This window comes from Leptodactylus fuscus, chromosome 2 (genome assembly GCF_031893055.1).
Source record: "Leptodactylus fuscus isolate aLepFus1 chromosome 2, aLepFus1.hap2, whole genome shotgun sequence".
In the NCBI taxonomy this organism is placed as follows: Eukaryota; Metazoa; Chordata; class Amphibia; order Anura; family Leptodactylidae; genus Leptodactylus; species Leptodactylus fuscus.
In genome coordinates, this window is record NC_134266.1 from 190,759,796 (window position 1) to 190,780,516 (window position 20,721).

At 39.5% G+C, this 20,721-nt stretch overlaps 1 protein-coding gene across 11 annotated transcripts in view; it reads right to left on the reverse strand.

The window, feature by feature from the left end:
* MBNL2 (muscleblind like splicing regulator 2) overlaps positions 1–20,721 on the reverse strand; it is a 136,026-nt gene that overhangs the window by 49,725 nt on the left and 65,580 nt on the right. For 10 of the 11 annotated variants that reach the window (XM_075265359.1, XM_075265357.1, XM_075265358.1 and 7 more), the window contains exon 2: positions 17,100–17,821. In XM_075265359.1, the coding sequence (XP_075121460.1) occupies positions 17,100–17,273 (174 nt within the window). In that variant the 5' untranslated portion in view covers positions 17,274–17,821. The remainder of the gene's footprint in view (positions 1–17,099; positions 17,822–20,721) is intronic. The other variant, XM_075265350.1, reaches the window with a different exon arrangement.

The window sequence follows — 20,721 nt, forward strand, 5'->3', positions numbered from 1 at the left end:
CGCCTTTTTTTATAACCAAACAACTCAATCTTTGTTTCCAAAATGAAGTTGGCTTCTCCAAATGTGCTTTTGCATACCTCAGGCAACTCTATTTGTGGCGTACGTGCAGAAACGGCTTCTTTCTCATCACTCTCCCATACAGCTTCTCCTTGTGCAAAGTGCGCTGTATTGCTGACTGATGCACAGTGACACCATCTGCAGCAAGATGATGCTGCAGCTCTTTGGAGGTGGTCTGTGGATTGTCCTTGACTGTTCTCACCATTCTTCTTCTCTGCCTGTCTGATATTTTTCTTGGCCTGCCACTTCTGGGCTTAACAAGAACTGTCCCTGTGGTCTTCCATTTCCTTACTATGTTCCTCACAGTGGAAACTGACAGGTTAAATCTCTGAGACAACGTTTTGTATCCTTCCCCTGAACAACTATGTTGAACAATCTTTGTTTTCAGATCATTTGAGAGCGGGCTGTCCATGTTCGGCGACCATCAAACTTAACTGAACTTGAATTGTTTTGTAGAAAGAAATGGTCCAAAATACCTTCATCCAGGATCCAGGAACTGATTAAAAGCTACAGGAAGCAACTAGAGGCTGTTACTTTTGCAAAAGGAGGATGTACTAAATATTAATGTCACTTTTCTGTTGAGGTGCCCATATTTTTGCACCGGTCAAATTTTGGTTTAATGCATATTGCACATTTTCTGTTAGTACAATAAACCTCATTTCAATCCTGAAATATTACTGTGTCCATCAGTTATTAGATATATCAAACTGAAATGGCTGTTGCAAACACCAAAATATTTAGAACTAAAAATGATTAAGATTAATAGGGGTGCCCAAACTTTTTTCATAGGACTGTATATATATCTCCCCCTTTTTTTTTTAACAACATTTTGTTATGGCAAATTCTTCTTCAGGAATTGTAGCCAGATGACAAACCGAGACACCATGTCTTTTGCATTTACTTGCAGGGCCGATTAGAAGAGGATGATTTAGTTGGTCGGCTGATGTTCATTTCACCTTTAACCTCAGAGGGAAGAACAATTGGCACAGTGTTAGAATTTGGGGCTAAACAAATCCTGTGTTTTTACTGAGCACATGAGGGATTCGCCCAAAGTAAATGTATTCTGTTCAATGAGCAGTTGCAAGGTCTATGATCCCTTCTTTTTTGGTGAGGATCCTGTTATTGGCCACTCCTGTCTACAGATGTTATTGCAATGTCACAGATAAAGGGTAATCTGCCAAATGTAGCAATGGTGTATCTCCACACTTCCATTCTGATATTCACTGATAGTGAAACTGTACCAGAACTCCAAATCAGCTGGATTGTATACAAATCATCAATGGCAGTCTGGCCTCCACGACCGCCAGACCTAACCCCTGCAACTTTTTGGGGGCTACATCAACACTAATTACAAAATCTGAACAATGTGAGGCAAGGCACCACTGAAACAGTGGAGTCAATATCCATAGAAATGATGGCACGCTTCTGGACAGAACTGGATTACCACCTAGAGAACTGCTGTGCCACCAATGGAAATCACACTGAACATTTGTAGTATAGAGATAAAACTTGAATCAATAGTATTAATAGTATAATAGCGCCATTCTTTATGAATCACCCTTTTCTGTTATACAATGCGAAATCAAGGAGTTGACTTTACAGTTCAGACCTACCATATTGTTAGGTATAGCGTACCAAGGAAAACTAAGACAAGTCACATCTGTAGTCAAATATAATATTTCAAGAAACACCTATGATTAGTAAATGTGTTTCCAATGATACCGTAGAAAGCTGAGTCATATCTGGAGCTCAGTATAAAATGCTAAATAACTTCTGAAGCTAAATATACTAAAAGACATGTGATATTTCAAGTGATAAACACACCTGTACTGGCTGACACCTGTATTATTCCATTCCATCTCCTTATGGAAAAGTGTGAATACTTTCAATAACTGGTTGTTACCATTCCCTTTGTCAATATAGTGGGCAGTGTTAAATTGTGTAGGGCCCTCCCCTACGAGTCACAGCAGAGACTGTTACCATTTAGCTGTTACTTTCAAAGCTACTATGCTGGAATCTGAAGAGGACCACCCACCTGTGAGTAGGGAGATTAAGTAGTATATCAGGCACCAAAAATAACAGCACTGATTGCTCTGGAATGGTGAGGGCTAGAGAAAAGATTCCAACATACAGCCTATTAACAAAGCTAAGACCTGGAGTTGGTGGAGGTGATGAAATGTCCTCTTTAACCCTTCCACTACTCTAGTTTACTAGGGATTCAGTCATTAAATCTTTCACTAAGACCCAAAGGATGTTACTATAATCCTTTACACTAGCACTGCACTATACTGGGTTGTACCAAATAATACTTTCTTCTCAGCAGACCATCAAGTAGGTAAAATTTTGTCTTGTCAGGAGGATGTAAATTCTATTAACTGCCCTGATTATTTTCTGGATATTATAGTATAGCAATATTAATCTCGAACCTTATTGTATAAAATGTGTAGAAATCATGATACTATTTAAAGGGCTCTATCATTGGGAAAAGTCATTTTTAACTAAGCACATACATGCATAGCCTTTAGAAAGGCTATTCCACACCTACCTTTTGCATGTAAATTGCCTCAGTGGTTTTTGAATGAGCCCGCTTTTATTCATATGCTAATTAGCTTCCAGCCAACACAGGAAGTTCCCAGCAGCACTGCTCTCTGCTATTATCGCCTATCTGTGTGTGCAAACAGGAAGCAGGAAGTCATCAGCAGCAGGCTGTGCTGTATACATACATAGGAAAGAATAGGCAGAGGGTGCACAATGAGACTTTGGGGTGCACCAAGAGGCTAATTAGCATATGAATAAAAAAGGGCTCATTCAAAAAATCACTGAGGCAATTTACATACAAAAGGTATGTGTGGAATAGACTTTACAATGATAGAGCCCCTTTAATAGACTCAAACTGATCTGCTCATAGTCAGGTTACTGAGCAAAAGTGGTGTTGTTGACCTATAAAGATGTGAACATATTGATAACGGAGTCTCAATTCTATATTAAATGTCACCTGCTTAACCCAGGAAGAAGTGCAGATCCGTCTTATAGAGACTAAAATAGACTAAAATCACTGGGTCCTGATGGTATTCACCCCCAGGTTCTACAAGAATTAATCACAGTGATCTAAACTGTATCTAATATTTCAGGATTATCTAGAAACAGGGTATATTCCACAAGACTGGCTAATAACATAGTTACCAAAAAACCTCAAGTTCAAATAACCCTTCTTTCCCTGCAATACATGTAAAACTAGAAATGAATTAACAAATACACATTAGGTATCCCTGTGTTCAAAAATGGCCGGTCTACAAACTGATTAAAATATTTTTTCTGTGCGGTTAAAGCTGTAGCAGGGAAACATGGATTCAAAAGTACCGAACCGCTGCTTTTTCTCTGTTTCGCCACTGATAAAATGTAAATAAAAAGTGATCAAAGCAATACACATTCCCCAAAAAGGTATAACTAAAAAGTACACCTGGCCTAACAAAAAAGACGCCCAATGTATCCCCATACATGGAAATCTAAAAAAGTTACCTGTCAGAATATGGTGACTATTTTTTTTTTTTTGCAAAGTTTTAGATTTTTGTTAGGGGTTAAAATGTAAATAAAACTATATAAATTTGGTATCCCTGGAATCGTACCGAAATAGAATACAAGTGACTTGTCAATTTGGCTGCAGAATGAATGCCGGTAAGAAAGTCGCACTTTTTATACCAGTTCCATCCCATTCTGAATTTTTTTTCCAGTTTCCCAGTATATGGTACAGAATAATAAATGATACCATTATGAAGAGAAATTTGTCCCGCAAACATTAAGCCCTCACATGGCTCTGTGAACTGAAAGTAAAAAAGTTATGGGGTTTGGAATGAGGGGAGTCAAAAACAAAAATAAAAAAAATGCCTCTGGCAGGAAAGGGTTGATGACCTGGTAGAGGGTTTACTGAGCAGGAAGGGGGTCCATATTTGCAGATAATACTAAACTCTTCAAGGTAATGACAACTGGGAAGGAAAGCTCTCACAAACTAGGTAAATAGTAAGGGCCTATTCTCAAGTCTCAGCAGTTCAGTGGCCTGAATCTATGGGTGAAGACACCAAATGCGGCATCTGTAGTCGTCCATGCCACAAGTGTCTCCCATTACACTGGTCAATGTTTATTGAATATTACTGTTTCTCCTGGTACAAGCAATGAACACCACATCTTAAATAGGAGCACCACATTGTATATCTTCACCCCACAGGTTGCGTTCTGCTGTAATTCACCAGTGACCTCAAAAGATTCTACTTAAAGTACCGTATATACTCGAGTATAAGCCGAATTTTTCAGCCCAGTTTTTGTGCTGAAAAAGTCCCCCTCGGCTTATACTCGAGTCAGCAAAAAAAAAAAAAAAAAATTATTTTTTATTTTTTTTTTTTTTTTTAGGAGGAGGGAGTCTATGACCAGCCACAATATTAATGTATAGAATCTCCCATAAAATAGTGCAAAAGAAAAAAAAAAAATTTTTTTTAAAAACATAAAAGTTCTAAAACACTCCTTTTCCTAGAATACATACAAAAGTAGAAAATGACTGTGAGACACATACACATTAGGTCTCCCTGTGTCTGAAAGTGCCCGGTCTACTGAATATAGAGGATCTGCAGTGCTTCTGTTCCGTCGGGAAGGGGTTAATAGAAGCACTGCAGATCCCCTATATTCAGCCAGACTGAAGTGGGGGGAAGAAAAAACCCAGTCCTCAAGCTCAGGGAAGGGGCAGACAGACAACCAAAACACCCCTCCCCTTTCCCAGCAACTACTGCACCCAAAAACTCTGACCATTTTAATTTTTGAAATTTTCCAGTAGCTGCTGCATTTCCCCACCTAGGCTTATACTCGAGTCAATAAGTTTTCCCAGTTTTTTGTGGTAAAATTAGGGGGGGTCGGCTTATACTCGAGTATATACGGTAAACCCATCACCATGACATAGATAGTGGTAGCAAAATTCTCCTTGACACCAGCAAAACCTGACAAACAAAACCATTTCTCAAATTCAGTCAAATCTGTAGATGTAAAAAAATTTACATACTAAGCAAAAAAAAAAAAAAATAGATTTGCAATGTCTAAGCTTCCCAAATGTGTCTACAATGTACAGTAGAACAGTATAGAAAAGGATTATACAGTATATTAAGTGCAGTCAAGATAAAATGGCTAAGAGGACACAGATTGAAGCGTGTCCCTTTGTGCTTCATGGACTTAAAGGTTAATAACTCATTAGAGAGCGCAGTCTCATTCTTAAAACCTATTAATAAACTCCTCAGCTTATTAAACACATTCTGCATGCGCTCTCAGCTGGCATGCTTAAAAATAGGATAAACCAGCTAACTTCTTAAGAAACTTATCCTGCTAGAGAAGACAATAGGAAAGCTGTTAACATGGCTCAAAACCTTCAGCTCTGATGCAGGATTTATCCAAACACATTGAAAGGATTTAAAAGACAGGGATATACTAGACCAGACCCCAAAGGACCTACCCTCTAAATTATGTTAACGTGCCTCCAAATCTATTATCACACGCGGTGCTATTAAAAGGATAGCATGAGCACTGTGTGCGTACTCTCTAGGAACAAGGAAACTACCCCTAGGGGTTCATATACCATAAGTTCAGAGAGAATTTGGTTTAGGATCCCCCTCCAGTGTGATACTGTTCCCTTTGTCATCCACAATATAATGCCCCTAATACCCACAAACAATATAATGTCCCCACATACAATAATGTCCCATTAATGTTCCTCCCACACAGGATACTGCTCCATTAGTGTCCTTCATGCAGTAGAACACTACCTTGTGCACCACCCAGGTTAATTTACCCTTATGACTATCCATAAAGTATAATGGCTCCTCCATATTATATTGGCCCCCTTAGTGCACCACACACAGTATAATGGCTCCCTCAGTGTCCTTACATACAATATAATGTCCTGGAAGGAAATGGTGAGATGAAATCATTACTCACAGCTCTCTGTTCTTAAGTGATATCAGCACTAAAGAAGAGGAAGTGGTACGAATGTAATGTATCTCCGAAAATGTAGGTCTTTGGAGGTCCCTGGTATGCAGTGGTCAGAACCTACTAAAAGTGCTCCAAGGACGGGCAACCAGTGGTAAGGTTAAGGGTGAAAAGGGTTCAGTGAGGTGTGTGGGGAGTGAGGACTATGCCAGTCAGGTCTGATCCCGCAGAAGAGCCACTGTACAACAAATGGCCATAAAACTTCAGGTTGGATAGGAAAGGGAGGTGTCGGCATTCTGCATATGGAGCTACATAGTAAATAGTATTAGAGTTAGTTCACACGTAAATAATGTTTGGCTTATTTTGGCACCGGAAAAAAAAGCTTCCTAATTAGGAAGCTTTTTTTGGACTTGGCCAAGCTTTTTTTGGAGCTTTTTTTTTTTGTTGTAAAAACAGCTTTAAAAAAAAAAGCCAGGCTGTTTTCCCCTCCTGTAAAGTGAATGGGCTGAAAAAAAACGTGCCGCGCGTTTTGCAAAAAAGCGTGTCGCTTATTTTTGCAAAAAAAGTGCGGAAAAAAAACGCAGGGTTTTCACTTCCCATTCACTTCTATTGCTTTCTGCAGGTGGAAAATGCCTGAAGAAAGGTCATGTCGCTTCTTTTTTTTCTGCTAAAAGAAAAAAAAAAGCTAGCAGTCTACATAGACCACTATTGTAAAGGGGCTGATTTTGAAACGAAATCCGCTGTCAAAATCAGCCTCTTTGCCCCCGTGTGAACTAGCCCTTAGGCTGAGGTCACATGTTGCAGACAAATTGCATTTTTGTTGAAGATCCTGCTGTAGTTTTTTCAGCCAAAAGCAAGAGTGGAAATACAAAGGAAGCTTTTACATTTTTTCACTCTCTTCTGCTAAATCCACTTCTGTGTTTCATGTAAGAAACTGAAGCAAAATCTGCAACAAAAAGCTCAGCCTTACCGCAACAGCCTAAGGTGGCCCCAGCCTTATGGCCCCTTTACACGGAGTAAACGCGTGTGTATTTTGGCAAAATACACGTGTACAAATCAGACTCCCATTGAATTCAATGGCATTTTTGTTTACACGTGTAAAAAAACACGTCAAAGTACACATCAAAATACACGTCAAAATACACGTGTAAAATGTCATTGAATTCAATGGGAGTCTTATTTTTACACGTGTATTTTTACACGTGTATTTTGCCAAAATACACGCGCGTTTACTCTGTGTGAAGGGGCCCTTAGGTGGTTTTATTGTTATGGCAGCTTGGCATAGGTTGTGAGTAAACAGATTTGAGGTTCATCGTCACATAAACAGAATTTGGCAACTTGGCTTTCTCAGGAAGCTGCTTGTAAACTTAGTAAGTTAGAAATACTCTAAATATTCATAACATGCCAAATATGAATTAATTTGTCTTGGGACACGAGCCAATAATTATTTTAATCATTTTTTTTTATTATTTGTAGGATATTTTTCTCAAGTAGCAAACTGATGGTCAGTCCGGCGTCAGTATCCAGATCTATGTGGCGTAATTTGCCTTTCAATTAAAAGATAAAATGTAATTTTGATCTACTCTGTCTGTACCTGAGGTGATAATCCTGGGACTGTGACCTCTCCATCTGCTGAAGAGGAAATGAGGAAACTGTACCACACAAAGTACCAGGCTTACCAGCATGACGGCCCAGCAAGAACTATCTAACAACAAGCAACTTCATGTTTCCACCAAAGAAAGGAAAACATTTGTTACGATTGTACAATAAACCCCCCCAAAAAACCTGATGGTATTATAGTATGTGCACATTGGTCACATGCAGCAGCGCATAGATTATGTTCACATCAGAGCCCAGAGTCCATATAGTACGCAGTCTGTATGAACTCACAGATAAAAAAATCCTGAAAACCCAACTTTCGCTGAGAAAATAATAGATACTATTATTAATCCATTCTGGACATACAACAGACTGAACTAATAGATTAATTGATGCAGATGTGAACTTACTCTAAGGGCTAATTCACACGGCAGAAAAGTTTTCCGCCGTGTGTTTTTTTGGCGCGGCTAGCCGTTGCGGCATCCCACTCCTGATTAGGCTTGAATGAATGGCCTAAACAGGAGTTTGTCTCGAGCCACGGACGCTGTGACTCAGCTGTGGAATCCGTGGCAAGATAGGGCATGTTGCTTCTTTTTTCTGCTACTAGCTAGCGGGGAAAGAAATGAACGTCTCCCATTGAAGTCAATGGGAGCTTTTTTGCAGGCAGATTTCGAGGAGGATTCCGCGTCAAAATCCGCCTGCAAAAAATGTGTGAACATACCCTAATGCTTTTTTCATAGTACGGCTTTGGTTTATAACCAAAACTTCAAGACTTTGCCAATTCTGTCACATGATGCACACCAGAGGCTCCTGACAGACCATAGTGATTTTATAATGGGGTCCCTGAGCTTTACTGAGGTGTCCATTATTTTCATAAGAAAAACAGTGACACACGTAGCACTATATTTCCTCTCAATGTCGACATGGGCAGCAAAGGCTCCAGATGAAACTTCTGGTGTAGTTGCGAAGAAAGCCCCATCACTTCTATCAGACAAAGCCTGGAAATAAATTTTACTGCAGATTCACAAATATCAAAAGCCTTTGCTCAGGCAAATGGAAAGAAGTAGAAATAGCCCTGTAGTTGGAATATACTGTAGTTACCCAAAACTAGTGTTGCTGTATCATAAACATATCTGAACACAAACTACTATAGACTAAAGTTGGGCCAAATTGCCATTTTGTCTTCCAAAAATCTGAATAACTAAAAGGGGATCTAAAAGTAACTCACTGCCAAAACTGATATCAATCAAACCTTTATGTCACCCAAAACCCCCTCCCACAAAAAATGACATCTTACAGAGCTCATGAGATAGAAACACAAACAGGCATTTGTTTCCATTAAAGTTAGTTGAAATGTTTTTCTACGTATTAAAACATTATAAAAAATAAAAATTTGGTATCGTGTGATGATACTAACCAACAGAATATAGGAAATGTGTAGTTTAAGTATTGCTAAATACCTAATCTGAAAATGTCTAGGTTATTAAACTATAACATATTAGTCTCATACACTGAACGCCATAGCAGGGAAAAAATCAAAATGTTCGAATCGCGCATTTTTTAAATGAACTAAATTAAATAATGCACTTATAGTAATGCTTTGTCTGTATAAATAATGTCATCTTGTCATAATGTCATGTTATTTACACATTACTCTACCTTCTCAAGAATAAGGGGGTGTTCACACTACCGTTGGTGACCGTCAGCCGTGTCCGTAGCTATTGTCTATTACAAGATTTTAGCAACGGACACTAGCTGAACTGTCAGAAATCTGTTAAAATTTCCATTCATTTCAATGTGATTTTATCTTGTGTCTGTTTACAACCAAGTCCATTTTTTCCAGCGGCCAAAAAAATCCTACGTACAGGACTGTTTTGTCCATTAGAAAGAAACAGACGACAAGTATCAATTATTTTTTTAACATTGAAGTCTATGGGCAACGGACTTATAACAGACAGTAACTGATCAGTTACTGTCCTTTATGATAGGTGTTTTTTTTTTTTGGTTTTTTTTAATGGACACCTTCATAACGGAATCCAACGGTAGTGTGAACCTTTCATAATAAGAAAAGTATTTTTACTGTGCTAAAAAAAATGTGCGACGTCTGTTCTCACAGACATTAATAAAGAAAGTGACTTCAGATAGCCAGTGAAGAGGCTGCAGGATCCGAACAGTTCACATAGTATGGCTCTGTAACAGGACGGTGACTGATAAATAGGGAAGGAGACACTTAGTAAGAAGAACCCATACACTACTATGTATCCTATGTCCATCATTAAGGGGTTAAAAGATACAATTTTAAAGTGGTAATGGCATAATAAGTCACTTCGCTATGTTGTCTCACAGTAAAAATGCCATACAGAGCCTAAATAAAGCCGTAAAACTAATATGGATTTTACTTAAAGAGATGCCCAGCATCATTGCTAAACAAAGGCCTCTTGGAAGGTCGGGCATGAGGCTAAAGGGAGCAGCCATTATTGGGTTGTTTCACTGGAATCCTGTCTTAAGACGGGCTTGCACATTCCAGTGAGCGCCCTCTATTGGTTTGCAACAATGAGGCAGCAACTGTCGTCCTAATTACATCATGGAAGGCAGATTTGCATATTCTTCCCATAATGGCAATAAGTGAACAGCTTTTTTCACTGAGGATAGAGCAGAAGCTGTACTTTATTCTACTGGGCACACATGACTAAGGGCTCGTTCACATCTGTGCCCGGAACTCCGTTCTGCAGGTTTCCTGCCGGCATCTTTCAATCCAATTCATTTGAATGGGTTTGAAAAGTTTCCGGTTGTGAGCGCCGGTGAGCATTTTATGCTCTCCGCGGCAAAACCTTTTTTTTTTTCTGGACAAAGAGTCGGACATGCAGGACTCTGTGTCTGGTTTTAAAAAACCGGTTTCGCCGCGGAGAGCATAAAACGCTCACCAGCGCTCACGGCCGGATTTGGCATGACAGGTTTGGCATGACCTGATAGCGGAGTCCAGACGCTGGTGTGAACCCAGCATAACCAATATTCACTAGTATGACATGCACAAACCTATACATTTTGAATACCAAGAGGTCCTATTACAAGCAGATAATTGCAATTATTTCTGTTAGAAAACAGTTTTTTAATGACAATAAGTTACAAAGTTACTCTTAAATGTATGATATGCAGTGAAACAAATGACAGACATTTTACATTTCCATACCATGGGGTGTACTTTATTAATATATATAGCATCCTGCTGTGACATATCCTTTAAGTAGTCTGTATTTTAAAGTTGATAATCTCTTTAAATGAAGTGGGGTACATTTTCAAGGTGTTAACTAGGGAGCAGTCAATTACAGGTTAATTATTCTATGAGCGGCAGCTATTTTAGTCTGTTGTAAGTGTGTCATTGTACTAATTATTTCTCTTTGCACTTAACAGGAATTACATGCTCCTAATTAAAATCTAGAAGCATACTTTTCAGTCATTTTTTTCTTGCGATATTCTGTTTCTTTACAGGATTTTGAGTATAGCATAACATTTACCTCCATACATAATTAGACCCTTAAAATCATGTCACATTTAGAGGCACTGTACTGTTCGCCATGAAAATTGAATCAATGGTACAGAGTATCTTTTATAAAAGATTATGATTCCAAATAATACAATAAATATATAAAATGTCAACATATGTAGTACTGGAAATGCGTAGGCCAGAATTGAGAAAACTGCCTAACAGCCTAAGTATTGGCTCATATAAAGCCACCATAGCACTATTAGCATTATTTATATTAGAGTATCTTGCCTAGTACTGTAGAACACTTTTGTTTTCATTCTACAAGGGCTTGCTCTTGGTGGAACAACGGTTCCTTTGATTACTCTCCCTTCTCACAGACATTGCCTCCATTTATACCTGCCTGCAAGCCCTTCCAGCCCAAGGTATAAGGTAGTGTGGATAATACTCAGTATTTTCCCATACAACAAGGATCATCTGCTGCCCAGCATGTGAAACATAATCTCTACTGAGACAAGAAGAGAAAGCGAGAACCAGGGAACAGTGGAGATGACTAGTTTACAGAGGTATCTACACAACATTGAATATATTGCATCTCTATATTATTGGCTAATGTGGCAATTCTGACCAATATTTCTCAAGTAATTAAAATGTCCTATTCTTTTGCATTTTGTAGCCTCATTACAGTCTCAGAATTGTATTTGTTAGTATATGTGACATAAAAAGCTAAGGGAACATATGACATTTAAAAAGTTCTCTTAGGTAGAGAAAGCTGCACATGGATGTTATTTGTAGTAGGAACAGAATGAAATGTTTCTTTTAGCTTCAGTCTGTGGTTTGTATTGACATCTCCTGAATCCAGCGTTGTTTTTATGTGAACTCTCATTGCTTAGGTCCGGGATCCTAAAATGATCTGTGACATATCTTGCGAAAACAATTTTAGTCACATGTTCTTCAAAATCCTTTTTGCAGAAACACCCCTATACTTCCCATTGTGTCCTAAATGGTCACACACCTGCAGAAAATATTTGTAATATTGTCTTTTAAAGTATATGTTTGCAAAAAGCAGCAATGTGGTATGGGCTAAACCATGTAATTGGTCGGAGCACTCATCTTCGCAGTACACAGACATTATTCTAATTACTATATTTATCCCATCTATCAGTCCAGTGACACCCGTTACACATGAAAGCTACAGTACACACTGGCATAGACAGGGCCCTTATTCTTTTAGAAACTGACATATGTATACTCAGAATTTCTAATAGTATAGAAGGCTCTCGTGGCCCAGAATACACATGTAACTAAGGTGAGAATTTGTGAACCCTGTAGAATTATCATTATTGCTCTTGTTAATTATTCTGACGGGAAAGTTATTGAACGGTGTAAATTCAGATAAATGGAGTTTGATGAATCCAACATCCCACATCATTTTTCATGTTTTTATTAAACGCAATGACCCAGAAAATGTCTTTGTTAGAACAAGTAAGAACTATTATTATCATGTGAAAAGAATGGTCATTTGGATGTTTCAGTAATAAAATGCTACAGAATGGAGCCTGTTCCCAATTTTACATTTGATAATATGCTAGAACTGTACAATCCTTACTTGCATGTTCTATAGAATTTCTGAATATGTCAAAATAATGCACACAGGGGGAGCAGTATTAGCGGATTGTACAGTTCTGCCACCAAATCTTACAGTCCCCTAAAATACTGGTAGCTCAGGATTTATGCTGGCAATAAACATAAGATAAAATTCACAGGACAGTTTAGAAAAAAATGGCAAATGATTGGCCAAATCTGTCTTATTGTGCCATATACTTGTATTTTTACCTAGCCCATAGCTGAAAATTTAGAATGTCACAAATCAGTCTTCTGTCGGCCATCGCAAACAACACGGACAGGTGTCAACCAAAATTGGCCATTTCCGCTAAGGTTTATGTCATGTGCATGGCCAGCTTAACAAGCAGTGCGCGCCAGTAGCTGATCCTCTCTGCTTACATGGTTGCCCTATGTGCAGTTGCATACACACATGCAGCCGTTGCTACCACAATAAGGTCATGTATTGTCTAACTAAACAGGAGTCGACACCAGTCAACGGGCTTGAAGGAAGTCTATCACTACCCTGTTTCCCCAAAAATAAGACCCCCCCCTTCACCTCCTGGACCACCTACAACCGGCAGTCATGCCAGCGCTCCGCTAAGGAAGTGCCGGCATGACTGCCGATTGTTCCCCGCTCCAGCCGCTGCATAAGACATCCCCCGAAAATAAGACAGGTCATATATTTCGGAAGATAATTTAATATAAGAAAAGAGAGATTTTTTGCCATGAGGAAGGGACCTTCTCGGTTCCGAAACGCGTAGCAGTTACATCTATGCACTGACAATATGAACAGACGGTTCCTGTATGGGAGTTTTTTATGAATCTGAATAAAAGGTGATTTTATCCTTCGTCCGACTTTGTGCTGGATTCTTCTGTGATTGCGAATTTAATATAAGACACTGTCTTATTTTTTGGGGAAAAATGGTATGCACTATGTGAAACATGGGACTGGAATTGCAAGGGGGCTTATGGCAGGCACATTGCATCAGACAGGTACTGACGAGGGGGATGTGCTCAGCAGCACTTAGTTAGCACACTGGTGACACTTTTGTCATAAAACCGACTGTACATCCATGTAGGCTTATTTGTGTGTGTGGCAGAGAATATCAACCTTCTGCTCCCCTGAGTTATTCTGCGCAGGCTGGGTTTACATGCGCAGCTTTTCTGATGAATTTTCCAATTTTACAATCCACAGTCCATTCATTATTCTGAGTAGATATTTTCCAAGACCATGTAAATGGAGTATAACATAACTCAATTACATGCAAGGTCAGCAGATTCTGTATTAAATACCAAGAGAATCCTAAACATGTGAACTTGGGCTTTATACGCAACTACTGCATCAACATATTCTAAGAGAAGTATACTACCTATATATACCTAGGCCCTGAGGATCAGGCATCATGTACTTTACACCACCCATAGCCTTACGATTCTTGTCTCACCCCACGTGTGCCCCAAAACTAGTCCTGACAGAAAAGGCGTCACAAATACATGAAAAGTGAGAAGCAGTAATGTAAAAACACAAGATGAACATAGAATTTTCCATAATCCTCTAACAACTTCATTGATAATGTATTCATTTCAACATTACCTTTGATAAGCAATTCCACCAAGGATAATGCACATCGCTGGGCATGGCGCACACTATTATTTAGCTGTGGATGCAGTTTCAATCACATTCCATCTTCTCTACTAAGCCACAGATTACATTTCCTATAGTGAAATGTCTGTCAAATAAATCCATCAGGCGTTGTGCCAGAAAGGGCTAGAAGCTCTTATGGTACCATTTGCCTAAATCTGACCGAGTGATGTCACCTGTCAAAGCATTCACAACATCCAATAACTATTCTGTTTGTGCTGCATGTGTCCTGGACCAGTGTTCTACATATCATATCATCATGGGCCACAAAAGCAGGGATAAGTTAGGCTGCAATGTCTTCTTAAAGGATAGCATTCACCAGAAGTGTGAGAATGGGAATCCAAGCCAAGCCTTTGATTATCAGGTATCATCCGCTTGCTGATGGTTTACCTAACCCTACAGTAATGACTCTACTTTCATAATCATTGAAAATGTCATGGCATGATAATATGCATGCAGACAAGTATGTATACATGATCACACCTTCTTATGTTACCAGAAGTGGTCAAAGTACTTAGACAGCTGCTTCTATTCTAGGAAAGCCAATACAAACAGCACTGTATTTCTAACAATGTAGATAAACACAACCAAAGCAAATAATCATATGTTACATATTGTAGGTATTTTTATCTCCATTTGTATATATATATATGGAGAGTGATAAATATAACCAGTGAACCACCAGTCTTCACTGCCATACAGCTGATCTTCAGAAGCAGGATATAGTCAGGCATGATTCTATGGGAATAGGGGCTCGTATAGGTACATCTGTGCCCGTACCCCGTTCTGCAGGTTTCCATTTCCTGCACAAAACAGGGGCAAGAGACGGAAACCTGCCAGCATGTTTCAAGCCCTTTTATTTGAATGGGTTTGAAAAGTCTCCAGCCGCGTGCGCCGCTGAGCGTTTTATGCTCTTTGCGGCGAAACCGTTTTTTTTAAATCGGACACAGAGTCGGACATGCAGTACTCTGTGTCCGATTTTAAAAAAAACACTTTCGCCATGGAGCGCATAAAACGCTCACCGGCACTCACTTCCGGACTCGGCATGACAGGTTTTCGTCTTCTACATGCAGAAGACGGAAACCTGAAAACGGAGATCGAACGCTGGTACTCATTCTGTACTCATTCCAGCGTAAGGATAAGGCACCGCAAAAAAAACCCTACAGAAAAAATTCTGCCAATTCTGTGACTTTTTTCCTCCCAGATGCTTCATATCCCATTTTTCACATCCACTTAGCATATCTGTTTAAAAAACTGATCTATTGTTGTCCTGTTCTGCATGTTTTTATAACATTGTTGTCTATGTAAACAGATGACCATCCGTTCGTGTCCATTTTTTGCATCCCTTAAATCAGATGTGCTAAGCGGATGTAGTAAACGTACGTGATCTGAATAGAGTCTGAGAATGCTTGTTCCCAACTACAGCTGGCTAGTCTTCCACCATTAAACATTTACTGGCTGATCAAATCTTTTTTATGCAAGCAAGGGATTTCGGCAGGGTTTCCCTGCTGACAAATGCATAGCTGTACAGCTATGAGCAATCATATTAATACATGCAGTTTGCATTAACCCATATCATAGCCCCTTTATATGAACGGAAATACAGCTTGTTGCTGTAAGTCAGCACTCAGCTGTGCAGGAGCTCTGCCTGTGCAAATCGACTCTTATGCACCTTTTATGCAGTGGGACAACTTGTTTTTCCAATGTCAGACTATGCATAATGCCTAAGTTTACAGATGTACATTCCCTGAATGCATATCACCAGAAAAGGCTCAGCAAAGACATTGAACAAGTGAAGGATGCTGAAAACCGATAAAAGCCTACAGAGTTGTGACTGGAGCTCTAGACTGTCATGATAATGATAACTAGTAGTAGATTAGTTATCGACGATACTAGCAATGTATTTGCAAACTTTTCTTTCATGTATATGAAATCTGTGTTATCTCAAAAATTGTGTTTAAAGCAAACATATACTTTAACGTACCTCAACTCAGAAATGCAGGTTATTGGCGAAGATTATTACATAATCTCTTATCTATGTTCAATTCCATCGCTCAATCTAATTTCCCGTATAATAAGCAGGATATTGGTATCAGACTAATGATAAAACCTTGTAAAGCGGCTTCTACATTTTCCAAAGTTGCCTTCATTCTGCATCTCAGCTCCATCTTCATGAAACTCATTCATTCTTATGCAACTTTGCATGGATAAGGCCCGACGTTGCAGAAACACAACATTTTTTTGAGCCAAAGTCAGGATTGGCTTGAAAAGGAATAAAAAATATAAAGGAAGCTACATGTTTCTCTTATGTTAAATCCACTTCTGACTTTGGCTCAGAAAAACACAGCAAAATCTGCAGCAAAATAAATGCTGCATTTCCACAACGTCGACCCTTAGCCTAAAAGAGTTCACTGAAAAGTTTTTCTCCTGCCATGCTTTGCTCTCTACTCTACATAACCGCCCCTAACAGCAGCCAGCTCCACCCTCACAGATGAATGAGGAAAGATGTCATTAGGGGAGGGGGTGCTGCAGCTATTTAGAGTAGAAAGCGAAGCCCCAACTGGAGAAGAAATGCCCCTATAGCTCTTTTCAGCAGAAAGAAATGCAGAATAAGAAAGGTATTTTAGGAGCGTGTGGAAGCCGCCTTATAATTTACTATCATTATTTTGTTAGCTATTTTCCCTTTAAACATGAACATTTATGGCAATATAGTTGCGAACATTTCTCTATACACAATAATTCATTCCTTACCTTTAGGGAGTCAAAGCAGGCAATAACACGTCCATTTTCAACCTGACAACTTTTGGGGGGATGTGCAAATTTGCATTCCTCATCAGATCTAGAACATGTCCCCCTCTGGAACTGCCTGCACACTTCAAGGGTCAGCCATTTAGTGTCTCTTACAGGAGCTACATTCAAAGCCATGCTGGAGAAATAGAAAGGAAGTTGAAGTCTGTCTTGTGACGGTCAAGCTTAAGTTAGTTGGAGCCTATAGCCTTCCTCCGCAAGCTTCAGTAAAGTAAAAATATAATTGCTTCAGATGGACTGGACTGCTGAATGGAGTCCAAAACGCACAAAGCTGCATGAGAAAAGCCAATGAATCAGCATTGAGTCACACTACTTAAACCAGTTTGGCTAAAGAGACAACATACTCTGAGATGTCTACAGATGGAAATAGCAGGGTGGGCTTACTGCTTAGCTGATAGCTGCTTTCCATAAAGTCCTTCCAGTCTAAGGGTGGTCCTGTAAGGAATATAAGTCCTGTCTGAGTCACTCTTCACTGTTCCTCTCTGCTGTAGATATTCAGTCCATTTCTCGATGAGTCCTTGGCAACAACACAGTAGACATACAAGGTAACTTCAGATAAACTTCAGGGCAGGCTCTTGGGTGTTTGGCATTTAATGTGAGTCCGCTGTTGCACTCACGGGCAGAAGTGACTTTGGAAAAAGGCACTTTCCAAATAAGCAGTAAACCTAAAAGACAAACAGCACGTATACAAGATTAGCAACAACAAAAAGGCGGGATAAACTAAAACTTAGATGAAAGAGTAACCGCACCTATCCTATGAGGAACTGTCACATAAACCAACTGCATAATACAAGCCTCTGTTCTGATTATAAAAAAAAAACCACGCCAGTCTTCCCGGAGAAGATCTGCATGACAGCAGAATAACCAATGGCAGCGCATATTGCTGTAATATTCTAGGCATCCATCCAGCACATGGGAGTGACTCAGAAATGGATGAATGTTACAGACACAATAATTAGACAAGCCACTTCCAAAACAATTCACTCTAATGTGCTTAGCCTCCTAACCAATTTATTAAGACTCCCATTTCCAATTAATAGCAGATTTTAGTCCAAGAGATTATATTTTCTGTACATAAGAAGCGCTCTGCTTGCCAATATTTCTGGACTTACGTTAGCCACCGTGAAGTTGTCAAGGCGGAAAAGATTATTTTGACCATATTGCCTATAAGGAGCCCGGTATCTAGAAATGATGGATAATAACATATGTTTTACTTCCTGACATTTACCTATCCTTAAACGCCTACAAAGTCACACTGAGGAACTCTTAATAGCATTCATAGGCAGATAACAAAAACTATAAGAAATCTTTCCGATTTTGAGTTATTGCAGATAAGACTGAAGACATTTTTCTCCACACCATAGACATCGTACTAAACAATCCTATCGACGTATTCTGTAGATGGCTCCTCCATCCACATATGTGTCTCCAGGCTAGTTATTTATTTTGTTTACTTATATAGCTCTAACATATTCTGCAGCGTCTTACAGATATTGTCCCATATAGGGCTCACAGTCTAAATTCCCTATCAGTATGTTTTTGGTGTCTAGGAGGAAACTGGAGTACCCAATGACAAATATAATGTATTACAAAATATCTGATTTTCTGGAATGATATGGAAACTTTCACCACCAACTCCAAGTCATTGCATTCTTTAATAATAGTCTCCCCTCCACCATAAACTGTTATTTCCTGGGGCCCAACGCAGTGAATCCTATCCACACCTTGCAGATAAATACACGCAACAGATACGCTGCAATTTCCAAAACCATCGCCATTTTGGAAATCACAGTGTGTCAATTATACCCATGTAAACACATAGAATGGAACGTATAATGGAAGCAGAAAGTCTACAGAGCAAACCATACTGCATTGCTGCCACGACTTTTCCCACAGCAGCTTTTCCCTTGGTCTTTTGATGAGGACCGCTATGTGGGGCCTTAGCCTTTAAAAGCAACTAAAATAATAGTGCAGAAAATGAAGTACTAAAGTTAAAAACATATTTAAGAGGGAGGCGAAATCCCTTTTCTTACTTTACTATCATGGTACTGCTACTCTATGAAAGGGCTGGATAAATCCCAGGATCCAGTTCTCTAATATCACAAGAAAATATTTTTCTGTCATTGAGAGTTTAGCTTCTAGATGCAATGACCATGACTTGATCCCCAGGGTCTGAGGTTTTGCCTTTGATGTTTTTATGGATTTGCTCTACCTGGAATAATATAGCTTGTTTCACATTTGTCAGGACAAGAGGTTGCTGAAACTATTGTAGAAGTTATGAATGCTCCATACCCAGCATTTCTGAGTTAAGACCCCCCCTTTCCCAAGTTCCTGTCTGAACCTGACATGGGCTAAATAGCACCCAAGAGTTTACTCATATTATGGCAGTAGCCCTGGTTGACCACAGATCTGATGACAATAGTACCATAGGGAGCTGGTTTGCTACTGTAACACAGCTGCAAAGATCACAATGCAAAGGCTGAAATGTGCAGCAAACACCACAATGACATCCACATACAACGCAGCCAATTTCATCACAGATTTGTAGCAAAATGTTTGTACTTCTGTAAACTGCTCTATACATATTCAGTGGATAGACTGTCTTTTCCAGGCTATGTGTGGTATTGCATCTCAGTGCCATTCACATCATTGGCGAAGAGCTACAATACCATAAACAACTTGTAGACAGGTGTGGCTCTGTTTGTGGAAGAAAGCAGCCATATTGTTCTATTCCGGGACAACCCTCCCTTTCAGAGAAAAATACATGTTTACTGAAAATTGTCAGACTCATCGTAGGAAACTGTTACAAAACAGCTGAAGTTTATAAAACAGATGACAACATAAGCCGGATGAAAAAACTGCAGCATTGTATCCACTAGACCTTCTACCTTATATAAAAAGCCACAGTTACCTTGAAAGACTCCACGAAGAAGTAGAATAAGAAGAAAGAGGGGAAGCAGTTGGTATTAGTTGTGATTTGTGTTTATGAAGTGTGAGAGCGCGGTTTACGCCAGCTTTCTAGCTTTCTATGACTACCATGAGTTCTAGCCTCCCTGCAGCTCAGGCACCTAGCCATACATGGAGAACTTTTTAGCAGAGTCCAAGTAAACAAGTTAAAGCCTAAAACAAGACATGTAACGTTTGGGCCAATTTTGAATAAAAAATATTATCTAAGGTGAAATGCTGTGAGTGTGACATGAATTGCCCTTTCGTGTAGAGTTTGCAAAGTTTTTCTTTTTAAATAAGGGGGTGTTCTCACTTGTGCTCGGTGTCTGGTGTGTGCATTCCACCAGGTTTCCGTCCTGCATGTCTGACTTTGTGTCTGGCTAAAAAACCTTTTTCCCCGTGGACAGGCAGCAGGCGCACAAGGGTGGTCACTAGAGATGAGCGAACACTGTTCGGATCAGCCGTTTCGAACAGCACGCTCCCATAGAGCCGGCGGCCGGTCGCTTAACCCCCCGCGTGCCGGCTACGTCCATTCATTTCTATGGGAGCATGCTGTTCGGAATGGGTGTTCGCTCATCTCTAGTGGTCACCTTTACAAATCCACTCAAGTGAAAGTGAA